The 12,891-nt window shown below is 39.1% G+C and overlaps 1 protein-coding gene across 2 annotated transcripts; it reads left to right on the plus strand.

Annotated features, from left to right (window-relative positions):
- Positions 1-425: 425 nt before the first annotated feature.
- On the plus strand, positions 426-12,271 carry CCDC117 (coiled-coil domain containing 117). 2 transcript variants are annotated; one of them, XM_037510805.2, is made up of 5 exons: positions 426-740; positions 1,474-1,527; positions 6,294-6,518; positions 6,949-7,086; positions 9,268-12,271. In XM_037510805.2, the coding sequence occupies exons 1-5, from the start codon at positions 559-561 to the stop codon at positions 9,503-9,505; spliced, it is 837 nt and encodes a 278-aa protein (XP_037366702.1). In that variant the 5' UTR covers positions 426-558; the 3' UTR covers positions 9,506-12,271. The 2 variants fall into 2 exon arrangements, with proteins under 2 accessions (XP_037366702.1, XP_054551196.1); XM_054695221.1 differs by lacking the exon at positions 426-740 and adding an exon at positions 946-1,075 and having other exon boundaries at positions 9,268-12,265.
- The last annotated feature ends 620 nt before the right edge of the window (positions 12,272-12,891 follow it).

Genomic DNA, 12,891 nt, shown 5'->3' on the forward strand with positions numbered 1-12,891 from the left:
CCACCAGGGAGACTCCAGCTGTGAGGTTTTTAACTGAACCTTTATGCTATTCTCTCCAAGGCATCACCAACTTTGTTTATATTAAAACATAAAAAGTATTAATAGCTGACATATAATGTGTGTACTGTTACATAGATAGTGCTCTAAGAGTTCTAATGTTAATTCATTTACTTCTTCAGACCTATAAAGATAGGTATTACCATCACCGGGTTTTACTATTGAGAAAACCCAACTACAGAGCTAACATAACTTTCAGAATGAGGGTTAGAGCCTGCCAGAAGCATTCTCAAATCTTGGCAACACCGCCTTGGCGGCCATCTTGTTTGTAGTCGTCCAGGACTACAACTCCCGGCACCCCTCGCGGCCTCAACTCATCACACACAACAAATCCCAGCGTGCCCCTGGGCGGCCCGGGGTGGAGGATTCTAGAAGGCGTGACGTGGGGTCGGGAGTGGGCTCGGAGGCGGGCTTCTCTCGGCAGTAGCTGTGGCCGCAGCTGTCGAGCCTGGGGCCGTGAGTGGTGGGGGCCGCGGGCGCAGCCTCTTCGTCTCCCCAGCCATGGCCGCGCTGGGCCGGCCCTTCAGCGGCCTCCCCCTGAGTGGCGGCTCGGACTTCCTGCAGCCGCCGCCGGCCTTCCCCGGCCGGGCCTTCCCCCCGGGGGCGGACGGCGCGGAGCTGGCCCCGCGGCCAGGACCCCGCGTCGTCCCGAGCTGCCCGGGCGGGGGAGCGGCGCGCGGACGGTGAGGAGCCCCGCGGACGTGGAGCGGGCGGGCGGGCGGGATGTGGCGCTCCCGGCGGGCGCGGGCTCCGCGCAAGGTCTGGTGGCCGCCTCTCCTCACGACCCTTGGCTGTAGACTTCTCGTCGCTTTCACAGACGAGGAAACTGATCCCCAGAGACGTTAACTGTAGGTTGCCTGAGGGCGCGCAGCCCCGGAGAGTCCAGTTGGGACCTGGGCCGCCAGCGCCTTGGGGAAGTGGGGAGACTTTCCCTGCTTCAGCCAGGTGGTGCGCGGCTGGGAACTCGGGCCGATTGGAGCCTGGATGTCCCCTCAGCGAGTACACACTCCCCTTCCAGGTGGTGACAACTTTCAGTGCTTCTCGGCCACTCAGTTTCCTCATCCACAGAGTGGGACAGAAATGGGTCCTCGTAGAGAGATCATAGAAACAAGCGCTTAGCACTGTGCTGGCCCGAACACCGTTTCTCTACGTTGACTTCTTTCCCCGGCTCCCCACCCCACCCCCAAACCCCGTTTAAGCCCCATTACCGTCACAGAATGCAAAATTTACATTTCCATCTCTACCCGCCGTCAGGAACACCCCCATTTCCACCTAGCTAGGTGACCTGTATATCCATCCCACTCGCAAGGAGAGGTACTGTTGGGTGGGCCGGATTATTGGCTTATGAGAAAGCGTGGATGCTGAAGACTATAGACAGAAATTTCTCAGTTGACTCATGTTTGTTTGTTTCCACAGTGTTCCCGTTCACTGTAAAAAGAAACACAAGCGGGAAGATGAAGAGGACGAAGAGTAAGTTTTCAGGGGTCATTTATTCAGTTGATAGTCGTTTAACTGGTTTTAAGTGAAGAGGTAAAACTGAAGTGTCTCTGCCTGGAGGTACAAGAAACTTATAACATTGGTTGCCTTTTAGAGACAAATACTGGGTGACCCACAGTAGGGTTAGAGGGAAAGTTTTCACTATGATGGTAATGTGTGAATTTTGAATCATGTGGCTATTACATGCACAAAGGAAAAGAATTCCAAGTGTGCAAAAGGATACATATTGAAAAGTCTTATTCTTCACACTGCCACCTCTCCCCAAAGGCAAACCCTGTTATCTGTTTCTCCTTTGGAAAATAAAACTTTCAAGCTATAAGTATATACACCTCTATTTTTGTATGTTTGTAAGAAGATACTGTTCACACTGTGCAATACACTGATCTTTTCACTTCACTCTTCTAGTGTTTTCTGTCATCACAGAGTTCTACCTAATTTCTTTTTCAACAGTTGAATGAAATTCTGTTATAAGCCTAGGTAGAGATAACCAGTCTCTTGATGAATTCCTAAGTTACTTCTAATCTTTTGCTATTACTGACACATCTACCATGACCTTTAAGGTTTTTTGTCTATATTTGCAGTGAATTCCTAGATGGGCAGTTGCTGGGTTTTATATACTTTTTAAATTTTGACAAGAATTGTTGTCAAGTTACACTCCTTTTAACAGCAGAAATGCCTGTTTCTCCATCTTCCTAGAAGACCTATATTGTTCACCCTTATTTTTTGCCACCTAACTGATAGGTAAAAGATTACATCTTGGGCCTCCCCTGTGGCGCAGCGGTTGAGCGCTGGGTTGCGAAGCTGCTTGCAGCCTCTGCAGCGCCAGTTAGATCCCCAACTGCTCTCCGACCACCAGAGGAGGGTCCCACATGGCGCGCACACCTCTCCTGCTGCCCGCTGCTCCCCTCAGCAGTGTACTTCGTCAGTCTGCCTGTTCTGTTCCCTGCTCTGGCTCTGGTGAATTCTCTCATCCTCCCGCACTTCTGACTGTACCCAGTGCTTGCATAAATAAATAAATAAATAAATAAATAAATCTTTAAAAAAAAGAAAGTACTGGAAAAATGATATTTAAAAAAAAAAAATTACATCTCATAGACAGGTATTCTAATAAAAACATGAGTAAAAGAATTCCCCAAAGAAGATATTCAAAGGCCCAACCAAATAAAAGGATGTTTGACCTCATCCTTCTTAAGGGAAATGCATATTAAAGCCACAATGAGGTACTCCTTCACCATGTTACTCCAGCAAATACTGGATGTGTTATGGAGCAATAGAAATTCTCAGACACTAGGATGAGACTGTAAACTTTCCCAAATTCTTTGGGAAAGAATTTGGCATTATAAAAATGAGAGTATGTGTACCCTTTCATCCAATAGTTACCTCCCTGAGTATGTACACAGAATACATGTACATCAGGAGACATGGACAAGAAAATCCATAGCAATCTTGTTCATAATATCTTAAAACGAAATAACTCAAATGTCCCCCCACAATAAAATGGATAAAGTAAATTACAAATTCATAGTGCAGTTCTAGTCACCAAAAAAGAAAAAATAAAAGGACTATACCTATCAATATGGACTATACCTATCAATATGGATGTATGTGATTATAATAAGTATAATATAAGCAAAAGAAACATCACAAGGATATATACAGTGAAATTCTTTAAATACAAAGTTAAAAACTAGGCAGAACTAAGCATTAGTTCGCCTGCTACATATCTAGTAGTGGACTTTTTTTTATTTAAAGATTTAATTTATTTATGCATACAAGAACTGTGGCCTAGGCCAGAGGTGGGGTGGGGTGAAAGGATTCATCAGAGACAGAGTGGAGAGCAGAACTGGCAGATCTACTGAAATACTCTGCTGAGGGATGCAGCGGGTGAGACAGAAGTCTGCTTTGCCATAAGGGTTAGCTCCCTGGCCTGGGATCAAACTCAGGCTTCAGTGGCTGGTGATAGCTTGATAGTGCTGAGGCTTAACCCCTGTGCCACCAGGGAGACCCTAGCAGATAATTTTTTTAAGATTTATTTTTATTTATGCATATAAGAACTGGGGGGTAGGCTAGAGATGCAGGGGGTGAGAGGATTCACCAGAGACAAACTGGGGAGCAGAACAGGCAGATTGATTGAAATACACTGCTGAGGGGAACAACGGGGCGAAACAGGAGAGGTCTGTTGTGCTATATGTGGGTTAGCTCCCTGGCTGGGGATCAACTCATGTTGCAGTGACTAGGGATAGCTTGATAGTACTGAGATTTAACCCCTTGGACTGGGAGGCCATGGACATTTTTTTTTTTTAAGAAAGTAATTTTAAAGGATAGTGTTTACCTGTAAGTTAAGCATTCTGGGATGCTGACAGCATGCTATATCTTGGGTGATATTTTAATGGATGTTTGTTTTGTAAGTATTCATTAAATTGTGTTTACTTTTATGAGTGTAGGATTTAATTGTTAAAGAGAAGTTAGAGCACATTAATTTGTATTTTGAAAATTATAAGTGTTGAACGTCTTTTCATTTAAGGCATTTGTGTTTAATTTTTCTGCAAATTATTGGCTGATTGTTTTCTGTTGTTGACCAATGAGAAATCTTTATTAAACAAATCAGTTTATTATGTGTGTTATAAATGTTTTCCCCAAATTGGTCATTTTTCTAACTTTGCGTGTGATTTTTTTTTTTTTTTTTTTGCCAGCGGAAACTGTGGGTTCTCTAAACTTATTGATAACATGTTCATAAGAAAGTGGATTGTGAAGTTGCCTTAGTTTAAAAAGCATTAAACCTGACAGTATTTATGCTCTTTATTGCCTTGGGATTGCTTGGGGATACACAGGCACCTTTTTGCTTTTACTAGGGGTTCCCTATAAGGGATTATTGAATAAAAGTTTCCAGTGTTAAAAATCAATTAAAATTTTGAAGTGTAAAAATTATTGACTTAAAAGTAAGCCACCTTTAATATACAGATGGAGAGATTGATGGCCTGGGAGAATAAGAAACTCAGCATTTGGTTGTCTGATTCTAAAAGCGTGCAGCCTAACTGCCACTTCTGTAGCTCTTATCAGTATTTTGAAGTCTTTTATATCAGTTTTTTATTGCTCTCTAATTATTTGCAAATTGGACCTACAGTCATGAAACAGTTTATCGTAAGTCATGTTGCAGGTCAGAGAACCCAGCTCTTACACTCAGTTGCTTTTAATATTTGATTGTTAGGTGTGCTAGGAAATGTATCTCTTCCTTCTAGATATGTTCTGCTTTTTCTCAATCGGCTTTTTCTTTTGTATATATATAACTTCTCTTCAGCTTTCCAAAATATCACATACTTTGAAATTATATAAATATTACAGAATATTTGTTGTTTAGATAGACATTCTTAAAACTTCTGTATTAACTAATTATAAAGAAAACATTATACAGTAGTTTCAATTAAAAATCTAGGTTCAAGAGCACATTATTGTCATTTTTTATATTGATAGAGACTTTAATGTTAATTATCAGAGTCTTAACATGGAATGGAAATTTCTTCTTGTAAATTGTATGCTACGTACATGCTTTGACCCTCAGTTTAGAATGAGAATCTATAGTAACCATTAATTTTGTTGGAAAACTGTTCTGGTCTTAAGATTACAGTTGCTGATACCCAGGAAATAAAGTACTTTTGGTCTAAATGCATACATAGAATAGGGTCAGTTGTCTGTTTAATTTACTTTTTAGACAGCTTTCAACTAAACACTGGGTGTCTTATGGTGCTTGCAAATACTAATACAAGGTATTGTAAGAACTTGAACAGTGTAATTATCCTAAGTAGGCAAGAGGTTTTAGTGGAAACGGCATAGACGTAGGATTCAGGAACTCTCAAGTCTATTTCCCAAAATGCAATTCACTATCTTATTGTAACACTTCAGAGGAAGCACTTTAGATTTTCTAGATCCTAGTTTCCAGATTTGCAAAGCAAATTTGATGAACTCTTTTTTTTTTTTAAAGGTTTATTTATTTATGCATACAAGAGCTGGGGTACAGGCCAGAGATGCAGGGGGTGAGAGGATTCACCAGAGACAGAGTGAGTAACAGAACAGGCAGATTGACCAAAGTACACTGTTGAGGGGAGCAGCGGGTGAGTCAGGAGAGGTCTGCTGCACCATGTGGGTTGCTCCCTGGCTGGCCAGGGATTGAGCTTGTGCTGCAGAGGCTGCAGATTGCTTCATAGTGTGGTGCTTAACCCCTTGTGCCACCAGGGAGGCCCCAAAATTTGATGAACTCTTAAAGTCCCTTTGAAATATGAATTTTTCTAGAAAGTGAAGATAGTTTAATACATTGCAGGGTAGAGAAAAGTGAAACCCATTCTTAGGCACTCATTGAACCAGTGACACCTTCTGACATTTTAGAGAGGACCAAGAAATCAATATGATCTGCACTTGTAGTATGTGGAACAAACTGATGAGACATATATTTTCACCCTAAGAAAATATGGCATGACTACTGGACTACCCTGTAAAGACCAATTTGTTGGAGCATTAGCAGTATGACAAAATATGACTGGTCCTGAATTACAGCTTTGTGATTTTTGGTTTCTCTACTTCCCACTTGACCTTTGCAGAGCCAAATAAGTAGGAATGAGTTTAGTTCCCACACTGAACACTTCTAATCTGAACATGCAAAATTGAAGAATTTTATTATAGAAAGGGATGGTATACATTATATTGGTAAGGATTTTCATTGAATTTGTTGTTTTGTTTTGTTTCAGTTGTCCAGTAAGAAAGAAAAGACTAACTGAAGCAGGGCTCTGTGCTAGTCCTAATGACTGGGTTCTTTGTGCACATCAGGATATAGAGGGTCATGGAGTAAATTCAGGCACTAGTGGCCTTTCAGCACCTGGCATGTTAGATGTTATTTGTGAAGAAATGGATCAGACAACTGGAGAACCGCAGTGTGAAGTTGCCCGCAGGAAACTTCAGGAAATTGAAGACAGGTAAGTGGGTGGCGTATATAGCCGACTTGTTACTGTTCCTACGTAAGTATCTGTATTCTTTTAAACTAGTCTAATTCAATATTGGGTGAAACCTTGATCCTTAGCCTCTTAGACTATAAAAATTAGGGAACTTGAAGTATACACGTTAATTGTTAAAGTAAGCTGATATATTTGCTATTTCTGAATATTAATTTTTGGTTTATGGAAGTCTTCAGGGACATAGTCTTCAAATTTGCTTGCTTTGAATGTTAAACTTCTGTTAACTGAAATGTATCATACCTTTTTTCACTAAGGTATAGCATATTTTATGTGATCTTTTGCTGTAGCACATGGCACTTTTATCCTTTCATTTTTTAAATTTTATTCAATTACTAGAATATGTAATAGCTCTACTAAATAACTTTTCTTTCTCTGCTTCTGCTTTTATTAGAATTATTGACGAAGATGAAGAAGTTGAAGCTGATAGAAATGTTACCCATCTCCCCAGCCTTGTCCTTTCTGACACAATGAAAACAGGTTTGAAGAGGGAATTTGATGAAGTATTTACAAAGAAAATGATTGAGTCCATGTGAGTTTGGTTCCTGCTTTGTATTTAGTCTTGGTTGGAATGTTTTCTTAGTCCTTTGGGAGTAAGCAAAATGCCCTGTAAGCAGAAGTTTGCAGTATTCAGGAGTGACTGCCTTATAGACTTTTGAAGTTCTAAAATGCATTATAATCTAATATATGGGAATGGGAGGAATGCCAAGAGAGAGCCCATTTATTCTGATATAAATTCTTATCGTAGGATATGGGAACAACTTTTAAAACTTGTTTACTTGGCTTTCTCAGTTATCCAAGAACATTTTTGGGACCTAGGAAATAAAAGTCTTCCAGCACAGTTATCACAGAGATCACAAACCAGAGCTTATATTCTTATCTCACAGTGTATAGCTCCTCACACCTTCAGGTCTAAGAACCAAATTTGCTGTTAATTTAGACACGGGGGAAATGAACTTAATTATCTGGTTTCTTAAACCATAAGAGTAGAAAAACAGAAACATCAAGTGAGAGCAGAACAGTAGTAGCCATTGTGAGAATGAGAGGAAATTAGAGAGCAAACATAAGGACCTAAAAAGCAATGCAGCCTATGGTCCATTAACATAAGAACTGATGATTGTTCTATAATTCTTATCCTTGCACTTAAGTGATCTCGTCATTATCTTGTAAAATAACATGCAAGTTATAAAGTGCTTTTTAGGTATTGTCTGTCAAAGACTTTAGATAGACATGATCCTCACTGACAATAAGTTTTTAGGTATCTGAAAAATTCTCTTAGAACACCAGTCCAGTGATTCCAGGTAAATGAAGCATTATTGCAAAATTCTCTTAGAACACCAGTCCCAGTGATTCCAGGCAGATGAAGCATTATTACCTTCGGATGTGGTGGGTTCAGCTGCTGCTTGATGTTAGATACAAGGATGCTGCGCTACTCCCCCTACTACCCCCCCAATACCTTGACCTTTATAATTAACTACCAAGCCCTGAGGATGGGAAAATAATTTAGCCAAGAGTAAGACCGTCACATTGCCCTCCAGTCTAAAATATAGCACTATTAACTCTTGGTAGTTTTCCCGAATCTCATCATTTGTGTTTTATTTTGCCTTACTTGCCTTTGAGTCCCAGAAACCACCAAATTAACATTGGATTGGGGGAGTCCAAAGCATTGATGGCATGTTTGTTGCCAGTTTGACAGGCAGATGTTGCTGTTCTGGCTTACTCCAAAATGGGTTATACCTCATAGTTCTACTAAGTAAAAAACATACTGAGATATTTTTAATGTGTTTGTCCAGTATTTTATTTTCATTTATAAAGGTTTAACACAAGCTATAGTCCACACATCTGCTAATATTTTTTTAAAAGATTTATTTATTTATTTATACTTAAAGAACTGGGGTACAGGCCAGAGGTGTGGGGGTGAGAGGATTCACCAGAGACAAAGTGGGGAACAGAACAGGAGATCGACTGAAATACACTGCTGAGAGGAGCAGCAGACTGTGCCATGTGGGTCACCTCCCCAGCCGGGGATTGAACTCATGCTGCAGTGGCTGCGGATAGCTTCATAGGTTGCATCTTAACCCCTTGCACCACCAGGGAGGCCCACATCTGCTAATATTAACCACAATTTAAAAATTAAATGTTGGGCTCCCTGGTGGTGGAGCGGGTTGAGCGACGCACTATGAAGTTGTCTGCAGCCACTGCAGCGCAGGTTTGATTCCCGGCTGGCCAAGGAGAAACCCATATGGCGCAGCGGACCTCTGCTGTCTTGCCCACTGCTCCCCTTAGCAGTGTCTTTGGTCCGTCTGCCTGTTCTGCTCCCTGTTCTGTCTCTGGTGAATTCTCTCACCCTCCCGCGCCTCTGACCTGTACCCCAGTTCTTGTATAAATAAATAAAATCTTAAAAAAAAAAAATTGATTAAAAAAAAGATGAACTTTCATTTTAAAAAAAATTAAAATGTTGAGTCTCTTTCACATTGGATGTTTATATTACTTCTAATCACAGAATCAGTACAACCAGTCTACTTGATTGAAAATGCATGTAAAAATGTAAATTTTTATGTGTTCTAGAGGTTGAATTGGCTTATAATGAATCTCCTATTTTGATGCCATCAGTTCATAATTCTAGATGTTCGGTAACAAGCATTAACTTTTCGACATATATCTTTTATTTTCATGCTCTAAAATTTTGATAAAGATGTATTTTATGTCTTAGGAGCCGTCCTTCCATGGAACTTGTGCTCTGGAAACCTCTCCCTGAACTCCTTTCTGATAAGCCAAAGCCAGCAACTAATACTAAGAACTACACAGGAGAGAGCCAAACTAAACATGCAGCTGCTGGCACTGCCTTCTCTCAGAGAACTGAACTGTTCTTGGAACCTCGGCAAACAGGGCTGCCTATTTACAATAGTTTGGAGACATCTGCTTGCACAGAAGAAGAGATGGAACTCTAGAAGCCAGTTTCTGCACTAAAGTTGTCAAACTGTCGAAGACTCATGTGTAGTCATGAGTCTACTTGTATAGTATATGGACTTGAAAATTTGATGAAACGGGTGTAATAATATATCCACCTGTGATTTGGGGTGGGACTCTCATTTGGGTAGTCATTTCTTGAACTTTTTGCCAACAAAATTTGTCTGAAAGGAAAAGCAGTTTTCTAGGAGACATACTAAATAAAGGGATGTGAAGTTACAGTTTGCAAAGGCAAGTATAGAAGCTATATGTGTAAGGGTGACTTAGGTGATCTCAGATTTTTTTAAACTATTCAGATACCCGGAAAATATTGAGACACATGAGTTGAGAAAGATGCTTTAAGAAAGAAGAATGCTCCTACTATGACACTACCCTGACAGCAACAACTTTGTGGATGTGAGTTACAGTGGTAACTGTGTGAATGGGATAAAGGAGGAAGGAAAGCAGTAACTTAAGTCTTTTGCTAAGAAATTTAACAGAGGCTCTGAAACTTGTATGTTGTTGCCAATACATTGTAGCTATAAAATAGCCAGTAGCATTCTCTGCCTCTGAAAATGCAATGAAAGTACAAAGAAAAGGTGTTTCTTTTGAGGCTTTTATGCCTTGTGCTCTGTTGCTCCTTGGTTTCCCTTGCATAATTGATTAGATCCAGTTATTCAGTAATGTTTACAACTTAATTAACTTTGGTAGTTTAAAAGATTGTGAGGTAACACATGTGCAAATTGGCTGTGGGAAAAATAATCACATTCCTTAGGTAATCTTGAGAAAGTGCTGTGTCAGCCAAACCAAGCATCGACAACTTTAGTTTAAAAAAAGGGTATACCTGGAGTAGTACATTGAGTTCTTAAAGTTAATTCAGAAAGCAGTGACTAAATAATTAACTGAGAACATATGGTCAAGTGACATTTACTGAAATAACCAGTTTGCTAGGTGCTTCAACTATTGTGCAGTAAGCCTAAAAATTATTAGAAGAATAGATTCCTGCCAGCAGGAAATCTTTATTTTAAGAACTTAAACTAGGCTCAAGGAATCCTTTGGGGATGACCCTGATTGAAATTTTTTTTCTCAGGAAGCTCTTCTGTGTGGCAAGGACTTATAAAGTAATATGACAGTTCTTTTAGTGCTACAGAATATTCACTATCACTTATGAAATGAGTGTAATAGTGTTAGACTGGCCCTTTTACCACACAGCAGGAGGCCACCGCATTTCTTTTTGTTTTGTTTTCTGGGTTTCCTCCCTCTGTGGGAATCAGATATCTGTGTAGAAAAAATGGTTTATGCCAAGTAGAGGTGACGTTGGAAACCAGCTCCCAAGTAATTTTGAAGCCAAGTTGAAATCCCTCCCCTTGTTACAGATGGCGTAAAAGATACAAGTCTGTTAATTGGACTATTCCTTCTTTTGCCTGTTGTTCCTGCTTTCTCTGTTTCTGTCTGGATAGTCAGGAAAAGATTTAATGTTTAATATTTAAACAAAATATTTAATGTCTACAAGGTAAAATTACTCAAACTTTAAACCAGTATTGAAACAGTTGGAAACCAGCTAATAGTTTCTTAATCTAAAATTTAGAGATGAATGTAAACTATTCTGTTGAAATGTGCAAGTGTTTGATTCATGCCGTTTGTCCTGCCTTTAAAGTCATTGTTTAATGGGACCAACTTATAAAGTTTGTAGCCTTAAAGAAATCACCATACTAAAATGTTTATTCCTAGTACAAGTCAAAAACGTGAAATGACTGCCCTGAATTTGGAGTTAGTCCCAGTGTTAAGTTGTATTAGGGGAGATGACAGCTTTCCAAAGAAAGACCCCAAATGCATTGTCTTCTGTTAAGAATTGTTAGGCAATTTTCTCATCAGAGGAAAAAAAAAAGAGAGTCTCAAAACAGGGCTCTGATAATGATGGTAAATATAGAAGAGAATTAAGATTCTAGTAAAAGCCAAACAATCTGTTTCAGGAGTTAAATTATCTGACATAATTATTTCTGCAAGAAAAGAGATGTTTAGTGCTCCTTTTAAACATCATCTTGCATATGTTTGTACAAAAATTCATCCTTGTGGTGCTTATTCATCTGAGCCGTCTACACAGTCCCCATGCCTTTGCTTTGTTTTTCTTTTGTAGCATAAAGTTTTTGCTTTTGCCTTAAGGTCTCCCTAGGAAATTAACAAATCTTTTTATTTTGTACAGTTTCTGCAGCATGGATCAAACATTGGCTTATGATGCTAATGTGTGAGGATAAAAAATTACCTAAAGCAGGTGAGCTTTAATGAACAAATGTTTATTTTCTCTGAGTTTGAGTAGAGTGTGTATGTGTGTTTTTTTAAGTATGAAGAAAGTCCAGTTTTAACAAATTAATCGGTCAACTTAAAAAACTGCTACTCGTTCTTAAAAAGGTGCAAATATAAAATTTAGAAAAATAACGAGGATAGGGACTAGAACCATAAAAAGAATGTTTACCAACAGATTCATTAATTATTTTGGATCTGGAATTTGGTTTTGTTTTTCAATGTGATAAGAATGATGCAGTACTAGCAAAGTTCTGAAAGATGCTGTTAGTTTTATTTTAAAATGAGAATATGGTGTTACTGTATTTTATTTTCAATAAAACTAAGTGTTTTGGACATTTTGAGATATTTGTATTCCTGTGCTTAAGTAAATGAAATCAGATATCCTTGCTCTTCTATTAAATAATAGTTAAAGCAGCACTCATATCAGTGACTTTTATTTTGAAGACTATTTTGCCATTCTAAAACCCACAGAATACTTTTTACTCAGACAATCCATTGCCATTGATCTGTCAATCTACACCATTGATTGGCATTGGTGAGTAATCACCAATATTCAGATGGCAGTATTGGCTTGAGTCTTTAAAAATGGTAGAGTCTTAGGAAATAGTATAGTGTTCACATAGCTTGGGACCTTTTGAAGAGAGAACAGGAAAATTCCATGCTGTTAAGTTACTTGGTCATTTTCTTTTTTGAGTTGACAGGTCACTGGGTGGCAGTGTTGCCTGCATATTTACAACTTCTTTTTTTAATAATTTTGGACCTCTGATTTGTGAAGTTACATATGGGTTACAATTATAGAAAACTCAGGATATTATTGTTTTTCACCAAAATTTGGAAATCACAACTGAAACTTATCTAATTTAATGACTTGGAAACTAAAGCCTAAGTAGATAGTGATAATTTAGTCATATATTCCAGTTTCCCAGTTCCAGTATTCTTCCTATCTGACCAGTGGGTTATACAGTCTTTGCAGCAGTACCTAAAATGTCACTTGACTTTCATTGAAGTAATAATAAAGTATGGTTCATGAATGAAGTCTAACATTAAACTCCTTGAGGAAGTATAGTTTTATATATCAGTTTGC

This window comes from Talpa occidentalis, unplaced genomic scaffold (assembly GCF_014898055.3).
Source record: "Talpa occidentalis isolate TD23 unplaced genomic scaffold, MPIMG_talOcc4v2.1 talOcc4.14, whole genome shotgun sequence".
In the NCBI taxonomy this organism is placed as follows: Eukaryota; Metazoa; Chordata; class Mammalia; order Eulipotyphla; family Talpidae; genus Talpa; species Talpa occidentalis.